The following is a 22,948-nucleotide window of genomic DNA, read 5'->3' on the forward strand; positions in this document are numbered from 1 at the left end:
GTAATAAAGATTTTCATTGCTTTAATCGAAAGTGTGAAATACATTAGGAAATATTAATTAAGTTGAAGCAAAATTTAAGGACACCTTTAACTCTATTATAAAAAATAATAAATAATAAAAAATAAATCTTTATGGTTGTCTGAGAAGCGTGTTAAAAGTGAAGGTATTCCCTTTTCAACGAATAATATTATTTACTACCTACTCACTTAATTTCTTCGTTGCCACATCTCTCTATTTAAGGAAGCACATTGGTGAAGGTTTTGATGATCATGGTTGATGCGTTTCACTGCACTCACGGATCAACCATATGGTAGCAACCTAGCAGATTAGCACACCATTTGTTCTTTGTATTTAGTTATCTCTCTTCTTTTCTTCATTAAGGTTTGGTGACAAATTTACTCTCCGAACTAAATTCCTCACCAGCGCCAAATATCTGTTTCTGACACTCTGTGACCTGAAAGTAGAGAAAGAAATATTTATTGTTGCTGCTTTGCTTGTTCATTTCTTCCGCTATACATGCTGCATTGTTTCTTTGCTTTTTTCCTTTTGATAGATATTTTATGGCTGAGGAGGAGATAGAGGAGGTACATGTCGGTCCATGCGTTGGATCCGACGCCGTTAATGGTGGAGCACAACCTCATGAGGAAGGGTTGCCAAGAGGCAGAGGTGAAGGAAATATGTTCTTGGTTTGGGAAGATCTGACGGTGGTGCTGCCAAACTTTGGCAATGGACCTACCAGGAGATTGCTTAATGGACTAACTGGGTCTGCTGAATCAGGTAGGATCATGGCAATCATGGGTCCATCTGGGTCTGGAAAATCTACTCTACTTGATGCATTAGCAGGTTTGGCTTCTCTCTCTCGCTCTCTCTCCCTATGCATCTATCAGGCATTGATGCATATGCACCCACACGTGAACACAGATCAAGAATATTGATTATAGATTTATAATAATAGCTTTTTCAGATTACCATTTTTTTTCTTTCATTCATTCATTAGCCTGTGTTGAAGCATGCACGTATTATGGTAAGTAAACTTCATGCAATCTTTTATGCTGCAATTTTTTTTTTCTTTTCGGATTTGAGGATGGATTTGAGGTTAGCTCTTTGAGCAAGGAAATACAAGCAACGAACATTCAGCCAAATGCTTGAGTACTGCAGTCTTCTGTCTTAATAAATCCATTCTTTGGGTCGTTGAGAAAAGGCTATTATTGGGACATCCTTCTCGGGATGCTCTTTACTTCATTCCCTAAATGGTATGAAACTTGAATATAAACATGGTAATTAGGGCGGCATTCATTCAAATCAAACTAACAGGGAAGCCAGTATATGTTATCATAATTGTAATTGGTGTCCTAAAGTTGAATTAACTATAGCATATAAAACAAAAAATATATATATATATATATATATATATATATGAAATTTAATTCATTTGATTCGTATAATTATTTTTAAGTAGTATTTGATAAAAAGTGATTACTTTAAAAACTAAAGCGATCTGCACATAGTAATTAGATTATTGTACTTGATAAGCATTTTATGATCTTATATGACGATAATTTTGAATCACTGAAAATGATCAGATTTTTTTTTAATATTTTATATAATATAATTTTTTATTTTTCTTTTATTATGAAGTTAATAAATTGGTTTCATTTTCTAATTTAAATATTTTTTCATAATTTATATTATAAAAATAAATTACCTATCACTAATATATTTATTAATTTAAGTTTTTTATTATATTTTATTATAAAATAAATAAATATTATTAATATTTTACAAATTATTATCTTTAAATAACTATAAAATTATTATTTTATGTACCTATTACAATATGTATTATTATTTTCGTACTTTTAAACAAACTAATGTTTGATTTTTAGTAACAACAAATATGATTATTTTTAATTTTTAAAAATTAATCATTATTAATCAAACAAAGTGATTTCAAATCATGAGTGTTAAGATCATCTTGATAATAAAATCACTTCAGTAATTATATTATCATGATAATTTTGTAAAAGATATCAAACACTACCGTGAGAAATAATAACTAATAAATTTGACATTTAAATTTCAATATTTACAATCTCTTTTTTTATTTATATATTAAAAAATAGGAGATCAATGACCTTGTCACAGTCGGGGATTGATCACGCTAGGCTATTGTGCCCCTAGCTTCTTAATACACATTCATGACACTATAAGCATTTTTTTTTCCATTTCGGAGAAAATGGGATTCCAACTTCACTCTTGTGAGTAGAGAATACAAGCACAAACCATTGAGCTAAATGCTCCACAACAAAAATATTTTCAGAGTTTCTAAGAATCTTTAACTAGAATGAAAATAGAGCCTAAATGTAGTTTGCAATATACTTCAAACTAGGCACTTGGCTAAATTTAAACCAAAATGCTTCTTCTGCTGCTACGCCCATTTTTTACTGACAAGGGATTCCGGTTCCCTAGTCTGATTGGATTGTACTATTTTAATTTACTGCTGGTTGAACGACATGGAACAGCTGCGAAATTTTATATCTGATCTAACCACCCAAAGATGAGCCATTAAAACGGCTAATACTGTTAATCCCGCTACCCCCTTAAATTCTTGCTTCAACTGCAGCAATAAATTTGGGTAACACAGAATTTACTGATTCAAGAAAAAAGAAAGGCTTAGGGTGCTGTAGGCTGCAGCTGCATCCAATGCCTAGGCCACTACAACCTGTAATGTCAGTATCAAGAGAAAACATCATTCCCCATCCTATTCCATGCTCGATCTCCTAGTAAATATCTTGGCTTATTATATGTGGTTGAGATGCAAATAGGTATCGCTTAGTAAGTACATGTTAAGACTATGCTAAACACACCTTCAGATAACTGTGCGTATGATTGCAACCCTAATCATATTCATTTGGACTCCAAATGACTATACAAGCATCTATCCAATCATTTGAGGCATGAACTTAGCAGTGATCCACACACTAATCTTAACACCAGTCTTCAATCTTCATCCTTACCGTTAATGTTAAATCTTTTTAAGAATTTAAAATTAAAGTATATAGGGTAAATGAATAATGATTTATCACTCATCAATTCAATTCGCTCTCGCCATTTCCCTTTCTCCACCCACAATAGATTGGGATGAATTTGTTTAAGTACAATAAAGAGAGAGTACAATCCATATATACTACTAGAGAGTGCTCGTATTAAAAGAGGTTCCACCTTCCAACATTGTTTCCTAAAGAGCCAAGACAAATTCATTCATATGTCTCATAACAAATGGTCTAGCCTAGCCCACTAGGATTGAATAAGCTGAATGAGTATATATATGATCCAGGTCCTGTGGTACCAAAGTTTGATTACTAGAATGGTCTCAGCATTTTTAAAGCTCCGATGGTTATTATGCAACTATAAAACTGAATTTTACCCTTTATTCTGTCTTTACATTGAGAAGAATGATGAGAACACAAACAGAGCGTGACTTAGTGACCTACATTTACATGCATTTGTATGAGTGCGCAGACATTTGCATTCTAGTGTTGAACATCAAGGTAATCTTTGAAATTTATGCAGGTAGACTCTCTGGAAATGTTGTCATGATGGGAAATGTTCTTCTTAACGGGAAGAAGAGGCTAGACTACGGTAGTGTTGTAAGTACCAAACACACCATTTTAACTTGATATGAAAATCCTAATAGCAATTATAAATATGAGAAATTGAATGGCCTCGAAAAATTTGGGATTCCATGTGGCAAGAACAATATAGCAATGAATCCAACTATATAACCATAAGGCATTGCTCTTCACTAAAGAGTTGTCTATTCTGAAAATTCAGGCTTATGTGACTCAAGAGGACATACTTTTGGGAACTCTAACTGTGAGAGAAACCATAACTTACTCTGCTCATTTGAGGCTCCCATCATCAATGACCAGAAAAGATATTGATGGCATTGTGGAGGGAACAATCATAGAAATGGGTCTTCAAGAGTGCGCTGATAGGCTTCTTGGAAACTGGCACCTACGGGGTGTAAGCGGTGGGGAGAAAAAAAGACTAAGCATTGCACTTGAAATCCTCACAAGGCCCCATCTCTTGTTTCTTGATGAACCTACTAGTGGCCTAGACAGTGCCTCGGCCTTTTTTGTGATACAAACTCTTAGGAATGTTAGCCGTGATGGCAGAACTGTCATCTCTTCAATCCATCAGCCAAGTAGTGAAGTATTCTCACTTTTTGATGACCTGTTTTTACTCTCCGGTGGAGAACAAGTTTATTTTGGAGAGGCAAAAATGGCTGCAAAGGTATGAGATAATACATATTTTCCTATATGCAAGATTGAACTCTAAATATCTCGACAATCTCATCAAACTTGTTCCTATATAATAGTGTTTCATCACTTTAAAAATATATAAATGAAAATAAATTTGTTCATTTCTACTTATAGAATTGATTTTGCAGTTCTTTGCTGAAGAAGGATTTCCATGTCCAAGTCGGAGAAATCCTTCAGATCACTTCCTTCGTTGCATAAATTCAGATTTTGATGTTGTTGCAGAGGCTCTGAAGGGATCTCATAGAATATCTGTATGCATGCGGTAGCATTTTCTTTGCTTTTCATTTTTCTTTATTCAAAGAGATAGCAACATAGTAATTTTCCCATTTAGCACGCACTTTGGTTTCATTGCATTTTTATGAACTTTTTCCCTGGATTTAACATACAACAAATAAACTATGCAGTATAGTATCACAATGTTGAAAGACAGTTTCATATTTATCTAGAGATATCAACATAGTAATCTACCCATTTAGCAGTCCCTTAGTTTCCTTGCGCTTTTATGAAATTTATTTTTCCCTGTATTTTTAACATGCAACCAAAAAAATGCAGTACAGTATCACAATTTTATAAGACAGTTTCATATTTTAAATAAGGAACAAGAATGATAAACCAATGTCCCAGGCCAAACAAAAACCCTATAACTAACTGTTATTGGTCTTAGAAACCTTTTTTTTTTCAATCAATATTCTTCATTATGAGCCAAATAGATTTTCATAATACAACATAGTTCTAATCATTTCAAAGTGAAACCATAGGAACTTACATTATGCAGCAAAGTCCAATTAGAATTTTTGTTTTTGATCCTGCAATTGATAAATCTCAATTTTGTCATGGTTAAAAATGTTTCTCATTTATGAACTGCAGGAATTTCAAAATACCTCGGATCCTTTGACAAACTTAGCGACAGCACAGATTAAAGCATTGCTTGTTAAGAAATACAGAAGCTCAGATTATGTGGCAAAGGCAAGAGCAAGAATTCAAGAAATCTCAACCATTGTAAGCATTTCAAACTTAGTCATGAAACATCTTCTAAGATGCACTAGTTTTTACCATCTACCTATGTCCTTTGGATTTGTTGGCAAGCAAGACTTCTAAAATTTAGTTTATTTAAAATGCAAGTTATCTCACTCTTTTCACTTCTTTTACCCATGCCACTGATTTTAGTGAATTAATATGATTTATAGTTGAAAGGCATTTCTATACAAGCTTCAACGGCCTTGGTTAAACAAACTGAAACATTTTACCAAAAAAATAAAATAGATAAACATGAGTTTCCTTCCTCACAAGGCCTATGATTTACTCAGAACTGGCTTAAATATGTCAAGTAGATAGAATATACCATGAATAGTTCCTAAGCCTTTACTTACTTGCATTTCAGGAGGGACTCAAGATTGAAAAAAGGCACAGCAGCGAAGCAACATGGTTGAAGCAACTATCAACATTGACACAGAGGTCCTTTGTAAACATGTCTAGAGATTTGGGGTATTACTGGTTAAGGATAGCCATCTATGTGGCCTTATCTATTTGTGTTGGCACGATTTTTTTCAATATTGGAACAAGCTACAATGCAATTTTAGCTCGTGGGGCCTGTGGCGGTTTCATATCAGGTTTCATGACATTCATGTCTATAGGAGGTTTCCCATCCTTCATTGAAGAACTTAAGGTAAGTAATCTCATTGAGGGTTAAGGGATGATGAAAGTAACCAAAGATTTACTAGGCAAACATGACACTAATGTTACTAAGCTTTCAATAATTCTTTTTTCTGTTTTTGGTGTTCTAACATAGGTTTTTCATCGAGAAAGACGCAATGGACATTATGGGATTGCTGTTTATATACTCTCAAATTTCCTATCTTCATTTCCATACTTGACTGTGATGTCCCTTGCTACATCATCAATTACTTATTACATGGTGAAATTTCGTCCAGGAATTTCACATTATATGTATGCCTCCCTTGATCTTATTATCTCCATTGCAACTGTAGAGAGCTGCATGATGATGATCGCATCATTAGTTCCTAACTTCATGATGGGAGTCATCATTGGAGCTGGATATATTGTAAGAACTGTAATTTCAGAAATTTTTTAAGAGCTCCTCCATTAATGTCTTAAAACTATTTCATACTTGTTTATAATCATCAGTAATTTATGTTTGTACAACAGGGTTTAATGATGATGACGGCCGGGTATTTCCGATTGCTGCCTGATCTCCCTAAGATATTCTGGCGTTACCCTGTTTCATATATCAACTATGGTGCATGGGCATTACAGGTAATTTTTATTGGAGTGCCATGCTTTAGAACATGTCTTATAAACTAAATCTAGGAAAACCTCAATAGATATTTAATTCAAATAACCAAGAAATAAACTTCACTGAGCAGAGATTAACTGACAAGCAACATTACAGCAGTTTATAATGAAAACATGAGAAAAAGGATGCTTACTCAACAGCACAAACCAAGATTATACTACTCGATGCATCCTGAAAAAATAAAAAGAAAAGGCTATACTTCTCGATGTTTCATTTGCTCTATGTCTAGGGCCTGAAATGTCTGCTAATTTGATATTTTTGTGGACTCAAAGGAAACCTAATTGGATTATCTGCTGATACAATACCTTAAATGAGAAATAACAAAAATCATTTTTTTTCTTGGAGCTTATTTAACCACTTTAAAGGAGAAAACATTCCGGAAAATTATTTGGATGTTGCAAGTAATTTTCCTCCTAAACCCCAAAATGAGTCTTCTATTTGAAAATTTTACCTTGTAATCTAAAGCAACAGGGCAAGAGTTAAATTATGCATAGGAAATGAAGCATAGCACTTAAAGCCTGAACGCAACAATGTCCCAATCAAACTATTTGAGTTGACTTTCTGTAAAATGGAGAATGCAGGGAGCATACAAAAACGATATGGTAGGGCTGGAGTTTGATGGATTCATCCCTGGTGGTCCAAAACTGAAAGGTGATGTTGTCCTCACAACCATGCTTGGCATTCGGCTGGATCATTCAAAGTGGTGGGATTTAGCAGCTGTTATAATGATTTTGATAGCTTACAGACTTCTTTTCTTTGTCATTATCAAGTTCAAGGAAAGCGTCTCACCTTTGTTTCGAACTCTTTATGTGAAGCGAACTTTACAGCATCTAAAAGAAAGACCTTCTTTCAGGAAAACATCGGCCTTTCCTTCCAAGAGGCACCAAGTTCTCCATTCACTGTCTTCTCAAGAGGGTCTAAATTCTCCAATCAACTAGAAGAATCAACAGATCATAAGTATTCTAGTAATGCTCTTATTATAATTCCATTACAGAAACAAGGGAAAGGATGATAGTAACATTACTTACAAATTAGCTATATCAGCCTTATTTTTCAAGCGCTTCTTCATTGACATTCCTTTCTCTTCTCATATCTGCATATTGTTCTAGCATTAATGGCAAGAGGGATGCCCATTGACCCAAGAATGCTTTCTTTATGGTGCTCTCTAGCAATACCGGTGGAGAGCAGAAACTATACTACTATTGTATCAATCGGCACTTTGCAAACCAGATATAATAAACAGATATAAAAAAGATCTCATTGTTCTTAGTAGAAATTTCAAAGTGTGCAAAATACTTGTAGATGCCTCCAACATTATACATTATCGTAACATCCAATGATACCACTGGGGGGATTTAGTGATCCAAAGGACATGATTGTTTTTCTCTCCATTAGAGATTCTTGACACATAACCAAGGGTATTTCAGACCTTTGAGCATGTTAAGTCAATCTAATATGTTCAGTGTCATATCAGTTCGGTCATGTTATTATTGTCTTTCGTCGGTCTCCTGTCTCTCATCTATAAATATAAACATCCAATCATTATCATCTCAGGTTCCATCTTGCCCCAATCCTATATTTTTTTTCTCCTTCTGACCTCTTTTATTTTGATATCTAATTTGTGCATTGGAGTACAAACACAGAGAACACTCCATGCTTTTGCACCTAACAGCTTTCTTTCCTTTCTTGCCCTTCCAAGAATACCCTTGTGTTGGAGCTCAGCACAAATATTTAGTGCGTTAGGTAAGGAATTTTCTATTTATTAGCCTAGCATAAGACAATGCCATCTAGGAAGAAAATTTTGGAGGAAAAAGAGACGACCGTCCTGGTCGGAACAAAACACACAATAGTCAGCACTTAAATTGACCTGCTCACAATAGGCTAGTCCGACCATGAAGTAGTTCCAAGCTCTAGTCAAACAAATATAAGCCTTTAAGCAAATGTTATAAACTATAACCCCACCATAAGCCTTAAAGGTACTTGACCTGGTTACCCCTGGCTAACAGGCCATGGAAAAGCAACCAAGTTTTGAAGAGGTAGAAGTCTATTGGTTGTCAAGGAAAAAGAATATGATATTCCTGCCACTCACCATTACCTTAGTCACAACTCAACACACGTGACAATCCAAATATCAAAACAAACCAATTTGGAACCCTAACCAAACAAAGACCTAGAAGCTCGGATGCAAGTTATAGAGAAAGAGCATAAAGCAAAGGTGGTACCTTTTGAGAATGAGCTTAAATTTTTTGAGACATTCCCTTTCACTAAAAAAATTGACAGAGCTATACGTTCAAAAGGGTTCAAAATGCTGACCTTAGAAACCTATGACAATACTTCTCATCCCTCTGATCACTTGAAACTGTATGGAACTAATATAATGATACAGGGTGCAGACAAAGTTCTTTTATGTAAAGGCCTTGCTAATACCCTCAAGTGCGCAACTCGATCCTGGTACAACAGCTTAAAACTGAGGTCGACCGTAACGTTTAAAAAACTTAGCCACTATTTATTATCCCAATTTGTGAGTAGCTGAAGAATGAAAGAGATAATGTTAAGCCTGTTATCGATTCATCAAGGCCAAAATGAATCTCTAAAGGATTATATCATGTGTTTTAACACGAAAGCCCTATAGGTAAAAGACCTAGAACAAATGGTCGTTATAGCTACCCTAACAAGTGGACTAAATGATAAAGAGTATCACTTCAAGCTGACCTTGTCCTTAGAGCCACCCAAAACTTTGGCCAACGTCCTACTTGTAGTTAAGAAATACATAAATGCTGAAGCTACAATGATAAATAGCCGAGGTGAGAGAGGCTCATCCCCCCTCCTCGATCGTAAAAAAGGTAAGGATTTATATGATCCTCCTCCAAAAGGGAGACCATATGACTAGGAGCCTTAATGGAGAAAAAAACTACACACCATTGAATACCTCCCAAGAAAGGATTTTGATGCAAATTAAAAGAAATCTAAAGCTTAGATGGCCACAACCATTAAGGCAAAACACAAAGAGGGATCCAACCAAAATATATACTTTTCATAGAGACATAAGCCACAATACTGACGACTATGTCAACCTGAAAAATGAGATTGAAGCTCTATTTAGAAGAGGTCAACTAGGGAGGTTTATAGACTGACAAAGGTAAAGGCAGAATAGGCTAGACTATAAAAAAGATTGAAGAAAACCTACAAGGGACAAGAATGACAAGCTAGAAAAAAATAGGAGAAGAAAGGTTTGAAAATATGAGCAAAGGCAAAAAGAGGGTTGAGTTGGCGATAATAGACCAATTGTCAAGGTAATTAACGTGATCACTAGGGGAAGCTTTATCTCGATCAAAAGAAGTTTGTCCAAGGAATGGTCATAACCATTGGATTTTCAACAAAGAAAAAAAAAGACTAGAAAAATGAACCGATCTCTTTTAGTTCAAAAGACTTTGAATGAATCCAATGCCCCCATGACAATGCTATCGTGATAACACAAATAATGTACAATTACGTGGTCAAAAGGATTTAGTTTGATAACGAGAGCTCAACCGACACCATGGACCATTCCACCATACAAAAGATTAGAATTAAGGAAGATCAATTGTAATCGATCACTACAACCCTGATCAAATTTAGGGATGAACATGTACCAGTAAAAAGGGCTATCAAATTACTAATCTCTTTGAAAATAAAACTGAGGACAATCACATCGGTCATCGAATTCATGGTTGTAGACATCTCATCTACCTATAATATGATATTAGGCTACCTAGCCAATCTATTAAACAGTTCATAGGCTCAGTTTCCCATTTGAAAGTAAAGTTTCTAATGCCTTATAGGGTTGGAAAGATGAGGGGAAACCAATACATGGCACAACAATGTTACGTCATGGTAATGAGGGGAAGGACTAGGAAGCAAACGAGTAGTTCGACTAAGGCTGAGAAAGTTAAAAAAAAGAAGTAACATAAATTGAAGAAAAAAGGAAAATAAGAGTAAACAACCACAACAATAAAGAATCGACCTGATAAAAGTACACTTTTAAGCTGTTATGAGCCCTTAAGCTCCACTCCAATGAAAGATACACAATAATTTTTTACAATTTTTGAATAGATCTTAAAAGTGACTGTGCTCTTAAGTCGACACGAATATTTATGTGTTAATTGACTGAGCTAACACTCTTGCTAAAGAAATAAAATTGACAAATTGAAATGAAATATACACATATTTTGTTTAGTTATACATTTTGCTCATTTTATTAATAATATATTAAATGTTACATCATATTTGTCTCCATAAGAAGCAGTACCAACCTAACTAAACAAAAAAAAATAATTGATCAAAAACTCGAGGCAGATAAAAACTAACCTAAGTTGGTAGAAGACCTTGCATCCATCCTATTCTAAGAAAACACCCTTGAAAAATACATGCATATTGGAATTAAACTCGAACATAAAGAGTAGTTAATCCAACTTTTAAGGAATAATGCCAACTTATTTCACCTGGACACCATCTAACATGCCTGGGATTGACATTGAGGTAATGGTCCATAGGTTGCACACCAACCCGAACATGAAACCAATTTAGCAAAACAAGAGAACCTTTACCCCAAAAAGATAAAAAAAACTAGTAAGGAAGAGGTCGGCAAACTACTGCAAGTAGGTTTCATCAGGGAGGTCTACTACCTCAAGTTGATAACCAATCTTGTCATGATAAAAAAATATAGTGAAATATGAAATATTTACATTGACTTTACCAACCTTAATAAAGCATGCCTAAAAGATGATTTTTTTTCTCCCCAGCATAAATTGACTAGTAGACAACAGAGCCGAGCACGACCTCTTCAGTTTTACAGACACCTATTTCGACTATGACTAAATTAAAATGTTGAAGAAAGATGAGGAAAAAATAGCTTTAATCATCGAGAAGGGTTTTTATGCCTACAAGGTAATGTCCTTTGGTTTGAAAAATGTAAAGGCAACCTATCAAAGATTGGTCAACAAGGTTTTCAAAAATTAGATTGATCATAACATGGAGGTATATGTGGACAACATGATAGTATAAAGCATGAGCCTGGTCGAGCACTTGAAAAACCTTGAGGAGACCTTTGACACTTTTAAAAAATACAACATAAGTCTTAATCCAAGCAAGTGTGCTTTTAGAGTCACATCGGGTAAATTCCTAAACTGTATAATCAATGAGGAGGGGATAAAGGTGAACCTAGAGTAGGTTTAAACAATCTTGGACATGAAAGCATCGACCTTGATGAAAGAAGTGTAGAGGCTAATTGGAAGAATAGCTGTCCTAAGCAAGTTTATGTCAAGGTCGACAAAGCGATGTCTACCATTTTTTAAAATTTTTAGAAATATCTCTGATTTTATATAGACCCTACAATATAAAAAAGCATTTGATGAATTTAAAAAGTTTTCTATATTTTCCACCCATTCTTTCCAAGCCAAGATCCGACGAGAACTTATATTTATATCTAGCCACCATGAATCAGGCCATTAACTTGATCTTGAACCACGAAGAAGAAGGGGGGTAGAGGTTGGTATACTTTGTGAGTAAGGTACTGGCAAGGTTAAAGATAAACTATACCAAGATAGAAAAATTAGCCTATGTGGTTGTTACATCAGTCTAAAAACTCATGTCATATTTTCAAGCTTACACGATTCATGCATTGACTAACCAACTACTGAGGAAGGTCTTACAGAAGCTAGAACTATAAGGAAGAATAAGTTAAGCTAGAACTATAAAGAAGAATAAGTTAACGGATAGTAGAGTTTAGTGAATTCAACCTATATATAGTCCCCAGGTCAGTCTTAAAATCCTAAATGTTGACAGATTTCATTGTAAAGTTCACGTTGACTCATTGTAGTGAATTTAGACATTTAATTTTATTCGATCAATTCAAGTTTGTTTAATTTTCACATATGATTTGAACATTTCAATTTAAACTAGTTCAAGTGTTTTAATTAGACTCATTTGAATTATGATCCAGATTATTCATTTTCAAGTCGATTTTGTATAGGCCAAGCTTAGTATAATTTAATTTTGATCAATTTGAAATTAGGCTATATAAGCTCGAAAGCCCAAAGTCCAAGATTGAATTTAAAGCCCAAAACTTGAAAATTCAATATTTGATTGTAAGGGCCAAATTTATTTATTTATTTATATATTTTTTTAGATTTAATTATTTTTATTAATTGATAAATTAAAAAAAAAAACACAAAAACAAAAACAAAAACAAAAACAAAAACAAAAACAAAAAAAAAGAAAAGCTTGAAGTTGGTCTGCCGTGGCAACTAGTTTTCTCTGCTCCCAATGACATACACCATTTTTTACTTTCACCATAATTTTATCCTAATTTTACTCTTAGCATGAATTGATCAAACAAACCCATAACCCTAAAACTTATCATTCCAATCTCCCAAAATCAGCATCTATATTAGTGATGGCAACGGATCGGATCGAGACGAATTTTTGCTCGTCTTGAACTCGATCCGACTTTAAACATATAAAACCCGTACCCGTACCCAATCCGATAATTTTTTTTATTTTTAATACCCGAATCCGACTCGAAATTAATAAAATATTATTTTAAATATAAATATAAAATTAAATATATATATAAATATATAAAATTAAATATAAAATTAAAAAAATAATTTTTTTATATATATCAAGTCAGGTAAGGTCGGATTTGCTTAAAACCCGACCTGACCCGAACCCAAAATTTTTTTTATGACACTCGACCTTATTCGACCCGATACTCGATTTCAAAAAAAAAAAAATCAACCTTAAAGGATCAGATTGAATCGAAACCATCGATTTCGGATATTTTTGCCTTCGTGTCCATTATTGGCCGTTGTAGCTACATTCCAAAAATTCCAATTTTTTTTTCGGAATGATTCTACTTTCCAGGGACCTAGCCTTTTCTAGTCTGAAATTTGTAATAAAAATGGAAAGGAACATAATTACAGAAAGGATTTCATAGAGCAGAGAATTATTTAAAGACCAACCAGACCCATGGCCTCCAACTACCCTTGCCTCCACACCTGAGCCACCAAAACACAACTAGCAGAAAACACAACACCGAGGCCTCCTTCGAGAACCTATAGCCTCGAACCCAATCCCCTTCCACAAGTGCCACCACTGTCCCACATCTCACTACCTCCATCAGTAAAAATCGCTCTTGCACGTGCCCAAAACCTAGCTCTTTCACCTCAACCAGAATCCAACCTAAACTACCCACCACCACCCAAACACTGCCTGAAACACCAAGCCACCAGCACAAACAACCATCAGCCCCTCATCACCATCCCCAAACCACCATCCTAACCAAAGCGGAACCATCGATAGCCCCCTACTGCCTTGACAACCTGAATAAAAAAAATAACACAATAAAAACGCATCCCCTGGGTGCGAGGAGAAGTAACGCTGAAAGCAACAAAAAATTCAAAAGAATTAGAAGCAAACTGCATGAAAAAAAGATGAACTTTGGGGTTTCGGTTTGGGCAAATTACGACAGGCATAAGCCTTGATTGTCAAAAAAAGGGAGAAAAGGTCAACGGTGTAGCGGTGTGGCATGGTGTGAACGATACCACAAGGTGTGGCAATGCACAGAGGTCAACAACAATTAGGAGATTTTAGCTAATCTAAACCGATGAAAAGGAAGACCGCAATGAGGAAAACAACATACTAAAATTTGGGGTTATTTGGAATGACGAAAGTTGGTGCTTTTAGGGGTTGAAGCCTCCAGCTTGGTCTTTAGATTTAGAAGCATGAAGGTTGATTTGTGAAAAATGGAGCTAGATTCGTGAAAATTGGGTGAAAAAGAAGCTTTGGGTGAAATTTAGGCTTGAAAGGGGACTGGCCGGTGGTGGCGATCGACCACCTGTATCAATGCTGGCAATGAGAGCGGTGATCGTTTTTTAGATGGTCGGCTATTTGGTTTTTTTCTCTTTGAATGGAGAAGAAGTTTTTTTTTTTTTTTTTTAGAAAAAGAAGATTAAATGAATTTAAAAAATAAAATCTTGATATTTATAGTGGTTTAAAAAAAAAAAAGGCATCAAACCGACCCGTGCCCACAAAGTCAAACCGCCAACTAGACCCAACTAGCCCAGTCACTGCAGACCAGATCCATGCCTTACCCAGCTTGGCCTAAGCCCAATGAGCTTTTAAATTCCTTTTGGACAAGATTTAGATCTTTTTTAGCCTAGCAAATTAGTTTTTTGGACTTAGTTGATTTCGGATTTTGGACTTTATTATTAAAGTCTTGATTAGGTATATTTCTTTCTTTTTTTGCTATTCATTCTATTATGTTATAATATTTTTATGCTTGTATTATCCTAGAAATTGTGAAAACATGCATGTAGGTATATTTTAGAAAGCTAATTGGTGGATGATTGATAAAATAAAAAAACGAATATTGAATAAAAGGTGAAAGATGGTAATTTTATGGTTTAAAATAATTTTCTTTAGAAAAACTATTTTATAGGAATAAGGATAAAATGATATTTAAAAAAAAAAGGATCTTGAAAACCCTGCCTAGAGGTTATGGAAAATTTAAATTGTGTTTTAAAATTTTAATTTCACCTAAATATTGAGAAATTAAAGAATAAAAAATATATGAAAAAAATTAATTAAGTTAGATTAAATTTGAATTTAAAATATGAAGTAAAAATTTTCACAAGTAAATTAAATAATAAATAAAATTTATTTCACTTTTAATTTTGGAAAGAAAATGGTAAAAAGTAAATAAGAATCAAATATGTATAAAATTGATTAGATCAATTATTCTAATTTTTAGTGTTTATTTGCATAATTTATTTCCTCCATGTCCCATTAATATAGAATTGTAAGCAAAAAAGAGAATTATAAAAATCAAACTTGTTTCAAAAGTCAGCCTAAATGTTAAAAATAATTAATAAAGTTCAAGTTATCGATAATTCTCATTTCTCTCATTAAATATAAATAAATAAAATTTTGTCAAACCCTAAAACCTTCAAAATCACAAAACCCTGAAATCTCAAAACCTTAAACCCTTAAATCGTAAAAACCTTGAAACCCTAAACCTTAAAACCTTGAAACCCTTGATACTCAAAACCCTGAAACTTTCTAAACTCTAAACCATAAAACTTAAAACCCTAAAACTATAAAAGCATGAAACCCTAATATCTTAAATACTCGAAACCCTAAATCCCAAAACCTTAAACGTTAAAACTTAAGACCCTAAAACCCTAAATTCTAAAGCCAAAACCCTAAACTCTAAAACCTCAAAAATCTTGAAACACTAAAATGAGACCCAAAATCTTAAAAATCCACCAATACCTTAAATTTAACCCAAACTCTAAATTCAACTCGCAACCCTAAATCATTACCTAAAAAAAATTCATCCAAACCTTAAAAATCTCGACCTAAGCCCACACATAAAACCATTTCAAAATTCTAAGGATACATATGAAAATCTCATATGAAATAATTTGTTCCCGAATGTCACCTAAAGGATAGATTATTTAGGAAACTTTATTTCAATAATTTTTTTTTTGTATAAGTCCTTAACCCATAATAATATTAAGATTAAATAAAAGAAAAAAATAAAAAATAGAATCTTAAACATAAATGGTCACACATAAACTCTGCCTATAGGTTGGGAAGTCTGGGTGGTCACTTTATATTTAAGAACCTAATTTCAAAATGGCATCTCATCACCATACATATCATCTATTGGTATATATGCATTTATTTATTATTACTTGCATTCATTCCATATGTTTATGTTTTTTATTATTGTTTTTTAGTTAATTATAGCATCCTCAATTTTTTGCATAAGATGTTTTTATGAAAAGTATTATTCAAAAAAATAGATTTTTAAATAAAACCAAATTAACATTTAAAAAAAAATAATTCTTAGTACTCTATCTAGATGTTAAAAAGTCACCAACAATTGTCATCAACAAAGAATATTATTTTCATTTTGAAGTCTATTATGGTAAATCTTAAGTGAAAATAGTCATCTGTAAATTCTACCTAGACATTTGAGAATTTTAAGATAATATTTTAATTTAAAAATTTTCTTGATATTCTTACATAAAGAATTTTAATAAAATTATTTTTTTTCAAAAAAAAAATGAAGGAAATTATTATTAAATTTGAAATCAAAACCATTTTATCTAACACTAAAAATAATGCATGATTATTGGGTACCAATTTTCATGGGCATTATAGGGGTGCTAATACTTCTCTACGCATATCGACTCCTGAATATAATTCGATTTTCATAGACCAAAAATTATCTTTTTGATAAACTTTAAACCCTTTTTATCGATTTATTAAAAGATAAAGTTTTTGGATGGCCAATCACATCCTAAAAAAGATTAGTGGTGACTTTTTTTTTTTTCTAATTTTAAAATATTTTACGTCTAGCAATCCCAAAACCGTTATGACAGTTGTCGTAACGATTTTGTATCCGTCTGACAAATTTGGATACTAAATAAAATAATAGAAACAAAGTCGCCACCAATCTTTTTTGGCTAGGTGCGACTGGCCACCTATTAAAATTTATCCTTTTAATAAAATATTAAAATTTATTAAAATTTATTAAAAATATAATTTTATGGTGTGCAAAACAGTCTTGATTCAAAAGTCGGTTACACGTGAGGAAGGATTAGTAACCCCACAACGCCCGTTTAAAACGATACGACTTAACTACATGTTATCTTTTTATTTTGATAGAAAACAGTCTTATTTTCGGTGTTTGAAAAATAATTTTCTTGTTTTTTCATTTATTGGAAACTGATTTTTTTAAAAAAGTTTATTATTCAAATTTTATTTGGAAAAAAATAAATTAGAACCCTTTTATCAAAATGATTCTTAAAATGTTTCAGTACATTGGTAACATTAGAAAAACCTTTTCTCACTTAGAGATTTCTTAAGCATAACTTTTTGGAATACCTTAGAATCCCATCCTTAGAGGCTCAAATTTACTTTTCGTAAAAAAAAAAAAACTATGTCATGTATGCAATGCAAAATGTTACCATGTTGATGCACACATTTTATTCTGTTTTTTTAGAAATTTTATTAATCGTTTTATTTGATTTTTTATTTTTAATTTAAAATTTGAAGAAAAAAATTTTATTATATTGAAGTTTTTTTATAAATATTTCAATACACTGGTAATATTTTAAAAAAAATCTTTTTACCTAGGGATTTCGTGAAGCATCGCTATTCGAAATACTTTTAGAATCTCATCATTGGATAAAATTTCTTTTTTCTCATTTTTTATCACTTTATTTTAGTTTTTTTATAAATTAGTTAATTTTATTTTACTAGTTTTTATAAAAAGAAAATTTTTATTATATCAAAAAATTTTTATAAATACTCCAATATACTGGTAGTATTTTAGAAAAAATCTTCTCACCTAGAGATTTCGTAGGTATCACTACTTGGAGTACCTTTGAATCTCATCATCGAATAAAAATTTCCCATTTTCCTTACATTTTTTTATTAATTTATAAGGTATATTCTAAAATTAACAAAATTATCAAAAAAAAAACTTTATTATATACTTTATCATTTATTTTTATTTATTTCAACAAAAAATATTCTAACAGTTATAAACATTTTAATATGAATGAATATTAATAATAAAATTTATAATAATATATATAAAAAAATTTACCCGAATCGGATCCATTAACGGTTCGATCAACGCGAGTTTAGGTCAGTTCAATGGTTCGATTCAGTCTAATCTGGTTGGTTTAGGTTCAGCAGGTTAACACCGATCTGGGCCTGTTCAATTGGACCAGTAGAGGCAAAGGGAGAACGAGTCATCGGATCGGATGTGTGGATCCCTGGTTGAGTTGTGGGTCGACGCACGAAACCTTTGGGGTCAAAATGATGTCGTTTTGCTACTTTCCTAAATGGCATCATTTTGAAGGCCTATTTAAAGGCCAAATCAGTTTCTTTTTTGTTTTCTTCTTTTTTTTTCTCTTTCTTTCTCTCAAACTCTTTCTTTCTCTCTCTAACAATCCAAAATCTGACAACTGCTCCGTTGCGTTGACTGTTGTCGATGGTCGTTAGCCGTCGTTTATCGATCGTCGAAAAAATCTAAAATCTTTAAGAATCTTTTCTTTACACCCTTAAACACGAATTCGAGCTTAGTTTTGCAAAAAAAGACCTTGAACTATGTTGATTTGGATTGAAAGATTCGGCCAAAGGATTTTTTATTTATTTTTGTTTTGGCAATGAGATCCCGTTCCAGGGATCGTGTTTTTTTTTGTGTTTGATTTCTCTTTTTTTTTTTCATAGAGATTTTTTGGAATCTAGTAGTGTGTTTTTTTATCTATTTTTTATGTTTTTTTTTAGGGTTTCTAGGCTTTTCTTCTTGTAAGTATTTTTACAGCTCTATTTATAGAGCAAAAAGAATATCAAAATGTTAAATTTTTTAAGATTTTGATTGCCTATGATTAGGGTAGCCACCAGCTGTCAGAACGGCTATCGTTAGCTATCAGAGCAGTTGGTAGCTGTAGGTAGTTATTAGAGTCACTGGCAGTGCGACCGTCGATGGTAGATAGAAAAGCTGGCAAAAAGAGGAAAAAAGAAAAAAAAAGAAAAAAGAAAAAAAAAAGAAAAATAATTAAATAATTAATAATTAATTAAATGATGTCTACAGTTACCCCTCTTTGCCTATTTTTGAGAATAAAAAATAAAGTAAAGATAAATTGACAACCATTTTATTTGGAAAGAAGAAAAAGCTAATTTAATCAGAGATTCAATTTTTGATTTGATTTTTTTTTTGAAAATTTAAAAGGGCTCCTTTTAATAAAGGCTCAAGGACTTTTGAAAACTTAAAATGGCTCCTCTAAGCAGATGCTCAATAACTTTAAAGAATCATCTTGAAAAAAGCTCACATAAGCAAAGATTTAACAACTTTAAAAAAATTCATCTTGAGAAAAAGCTTCTCTAAGCAGAGGCTCAACAACTTTAAAAATTTATTTTGAAAAAAAACTTCTCTAAGCAAAGGCTCCACAATTTTAAAAAAATCATCTTGGGAAAAGCTCCTCTAAATAAAGGCTTAACAACTTTAAAAATTCATCTTGAAAAAGCTCCTCTCAGCAGAAGTTCAACAACTTTAAAAATTTATCTTGAAAAAGCTCCTCTCAACAGAGGCCCAACAACTTTAAAAATTCATCTTGAAAAATTTCCTCTCAGCAGAGGTTCAACAACTTTAAAAATTTATCTTGAAAAAGGTTCCTCTAAGTAGATGCTCAATAACTTTAAAAATCTCATTTGTTCTCTAAATTGAGTTCTCATCACTAAACAAGTAAATTTTTCTCTCGAAATCTTTTATTTGATTATTATCCTCGTCCGAATATCAAAATCTTATTTTTTTTCATTAGGAAATGGAAAGTCTTTGTCCTTATTGTAACTGTTCATGGATGCATATATTGAGTGCTCTAAATACAATGCATGTAATACAATCAAAATTATTCATTGTAGTAAAAAGGTTCTCGAAATCTCTTGCTTTTTTTTTTTGCTTCTTTTATCATAATTCTCAACAATTGCCATATGACCAATCTGTTATTAACATCTGACCATTGTATTCTTCCTTAACAATACTTTTTTTCTTCAAAAGTCTGCAACATCAATGTCTTGTCTTGCTTTTCTTATCCTTTTTCATCTGCCTTTGTCAATTTTTTAAAAAGTAATATTGAGATCTTTCATGTTTGTTTTTCTTTTCATCATTTTAAGTTCAAGATAAACAAAATGCAATCACACATTTCTCTTATTTGTACGGTGAACAAAAATATCAAATGAGAATAAAAGAATGGATAGGCATTATTTTTAAAGGAAAGATAGCATATTTTATTAGACTGATAATAAATGCATGACAAAGTATTTGAGTTGAAACAAAGGTGCCCAAATAATGATCACAAGATAATCATGAACAAAATATTTTTAGATTTTTTTTCTAAAACTAAATCGATGACTTCATTGATTCTTTAAAGTTTGTCAAACTACATTTGCCCTTGTGTTATGGGATCTTCTCTTGATAATGCTTCTCATTCACATCCAAGTCACATTTTTAGGTTTTCAGCTTAGATAAGTCATTATTTTTCTTTTTTTTAAGTAAAATATTTCTTTACAGCATCTGAATTTATTAGAGTAAATAAATCACTTCCATCCATCTCTGTCAAAATCAATGTCCCATAAAAAAAAGCCTTTTTCACCACGTACGGGACCTCTAAATTTGGTGTCCATTTTTCTTGATTGTCATATTGATTTGGAAGGATCCTTTTCAGCACTGAGTCTCCTTCCCTAAAGCGACGAGGATAAATTTTTTTATCATGTGCTCTTATCATCTTCTTTTGATATAATTGACCATAACAAAATGCTATAAGTTTTTTCTCTTCAATGAGGTTTAATTGCTCATAGCAATTTCGAACCCATTCTACTTCCTCTAACTCTCCCTCCATCAGGACTCTCAGTAAGAAAATTTTCACTTCGATCGATAGCATAACTTTCATTTTATATACTAAAGAAAATGGGATGGCCCCAGTAGATGTTTGAACCGATGTTCTATAAACATGCAAAGCAAATGGCAATTTTTTATACCAATCTTTGTAAGTATCAGTCATTTTCTCTAAGATTCTTTTGATTTTCTTGTTTGCAGCCTCTACTGCCCTATTCATCTTTAGACAATATGGTGTCGAATTACGATGATGGATTTTAAGCTGAGTGTACACTTCATTCATTATTTTGCTATTCAAGTTTTTAACATTATCAGAAATAATCATCTCTAGAAGCCCATATCTGTATATTATATATTTTTTTATAAATTTGCATTTCACAGATCGGGTTACACTAGTATACGATACAGCTTTTACCCAATTCGTAAAGTACTCAATCATCACAAGGATAAATCTATGTCCATTCAAAGCTTTTGAAGTGATGAGACTGATGACATCCATACCTTATATAGAGAATGGCCACAGAGGAGCTAAAACATGTAATGCTATTGGAAGAGCATGGATCTTGTCAGCATAAATCTAGCACTTATGACATTTTCTAACATATTCAATACAGTTACTCTCTATTATCAACCAATAGTAACCGGCCCTAATAATTTGCTTAACCATCATATGATCATTTGTATGTGTCTCACAAACTCCATCATGCACTTGTTCAATAATCCTCTTTGCTTCAGTTGCATTCACACATCTTAAAAGTACTTAACTTGACTCTTTTTGTATAAGACATTCCCATACAGAAAAAAAACTCATAGCCAACCTTCTGATAGTCATTTTATCATTTTCTGTCATATATTTCGGGTATTGCTGACTTTTAATATATTGCATAATATCATGATACCATGACCTCCCATCAACTTGTTTTTCGATACTTGAGCAATATACTAGTACATCCTTCACATCCAACTTGATGGGTTGGATCTCAGTATTTGCATCTATTCTGATCATTACAGCTAGAGTAGCTAGTGCATCAGCAATTTGGTTTTTCTCTTTGGGTAGATGCTCAAACTGAATTTTTTTAAATTGTTTGATCAACTCAAAGATGTATTTATGATACCGGATCAACTTGAAATCTCTTGTCTCCCATTCACCTCATAATTAATAAATGACTAGAGCTGAATCTCCAAACACATCAATACTTTTCTTTTCTTTTCAATTGCTGCTTACAGACCCATAACACAGGCCTCATATTCGGTTACATTATTTGTGCAATTAAAATTTAACCTGGTTGTGATGGGATAATAGTGCCCATTAAGAGATATCAAAATTGCCCAATTACCATAACCCAAAGCATTAGCAGCTCTATCAAAATACATTATCCAAGACTCTTCAACTGGTTCATTTTCTTCAATTGCCATCACATCTTCATCAGGGAAATCCAAGTTCATTGGTTCATAATTTTCAGTAGCACAATTAGTAAGAAACTCGACTACTGCACTTTTTTATAGCCTTTTGAGTCACATAAATGATATCATATTCTAAAAGTATAACTTGTCACTGTGCTATTTTTTCTGTCAATGAAGGCTTCTCGAAGATATACTTAATAGGATCCAACTTTGCTATGAGTCAAGTAATGTGATAAAGCATGTATTGTCTAAGTTTTCAAGTTGTCCAGGCTAATGCATAACATATCTTCTCTAATTGTGAATACTTGGACTTGTAATCAATGAATTTCTTGCTCAAGTAGTAGATTGCCCATTCTTTCTTATTGATTTCATCTCTTTGCCTTAACACACATCTCATTGAAATTTTTTACACTGTTAAGTATAAAATCAAAAGTTTCCCTGGAATGGGTG

At 32.6% G+C, this 22,948-nt stretch overlaps 1 protein-coding gene across 1 annotated transcript; it reads left to right on the forward strand.

Moving 5' to 3' along the window:
- The first annotated feature begins 262 nt into the window (after window positions 1-262).
- On the forward strand, window positions 263-7,696 carry LOC111285652 (ABC transporter G family member 13-like). The gene is made up of 9 exons (XM_022875205.2): window positions 263-843; window positions 3,574-3,650; window positions 3,835-4,296; window positions 4,454-4,576; window positions 5,193-5,324; window positions 5,707-5,991; window positions 6,115-6,387; window positions 6,492-6,599; window positions 7,221-7,696. Exons 1-9 carry the CDS (start codon window positions 561-563, stop codon window positions 7,575-7,577), a joined length of 2,100 nt encoding a protein of 699 aa, XP_022730940.2. The 5' UTR covers window positions 263-560; the 3' UTR covers window positions 7,578-7,696.
- Window positions 7,697-22,948: the final 15,252 nt, after the last annotated feature.

The sequence above is a fragment of the Durio zibethinus genome, chromosome 6, assembly GCF_047325235.1.
Source record: "Durio zibethinus cultivar Kanyao isolate XHJ-2024 chromosome 6, ASM4732523v1, whole genome shotgun sequence".
Taxonomy (NCBI): domain Eukaryota; kingdom Viridiplantae; phylum Streptophyta; class Magnoliopsida; order Malvales; family Malvaceae; genus Durio; species Durio zibethinus.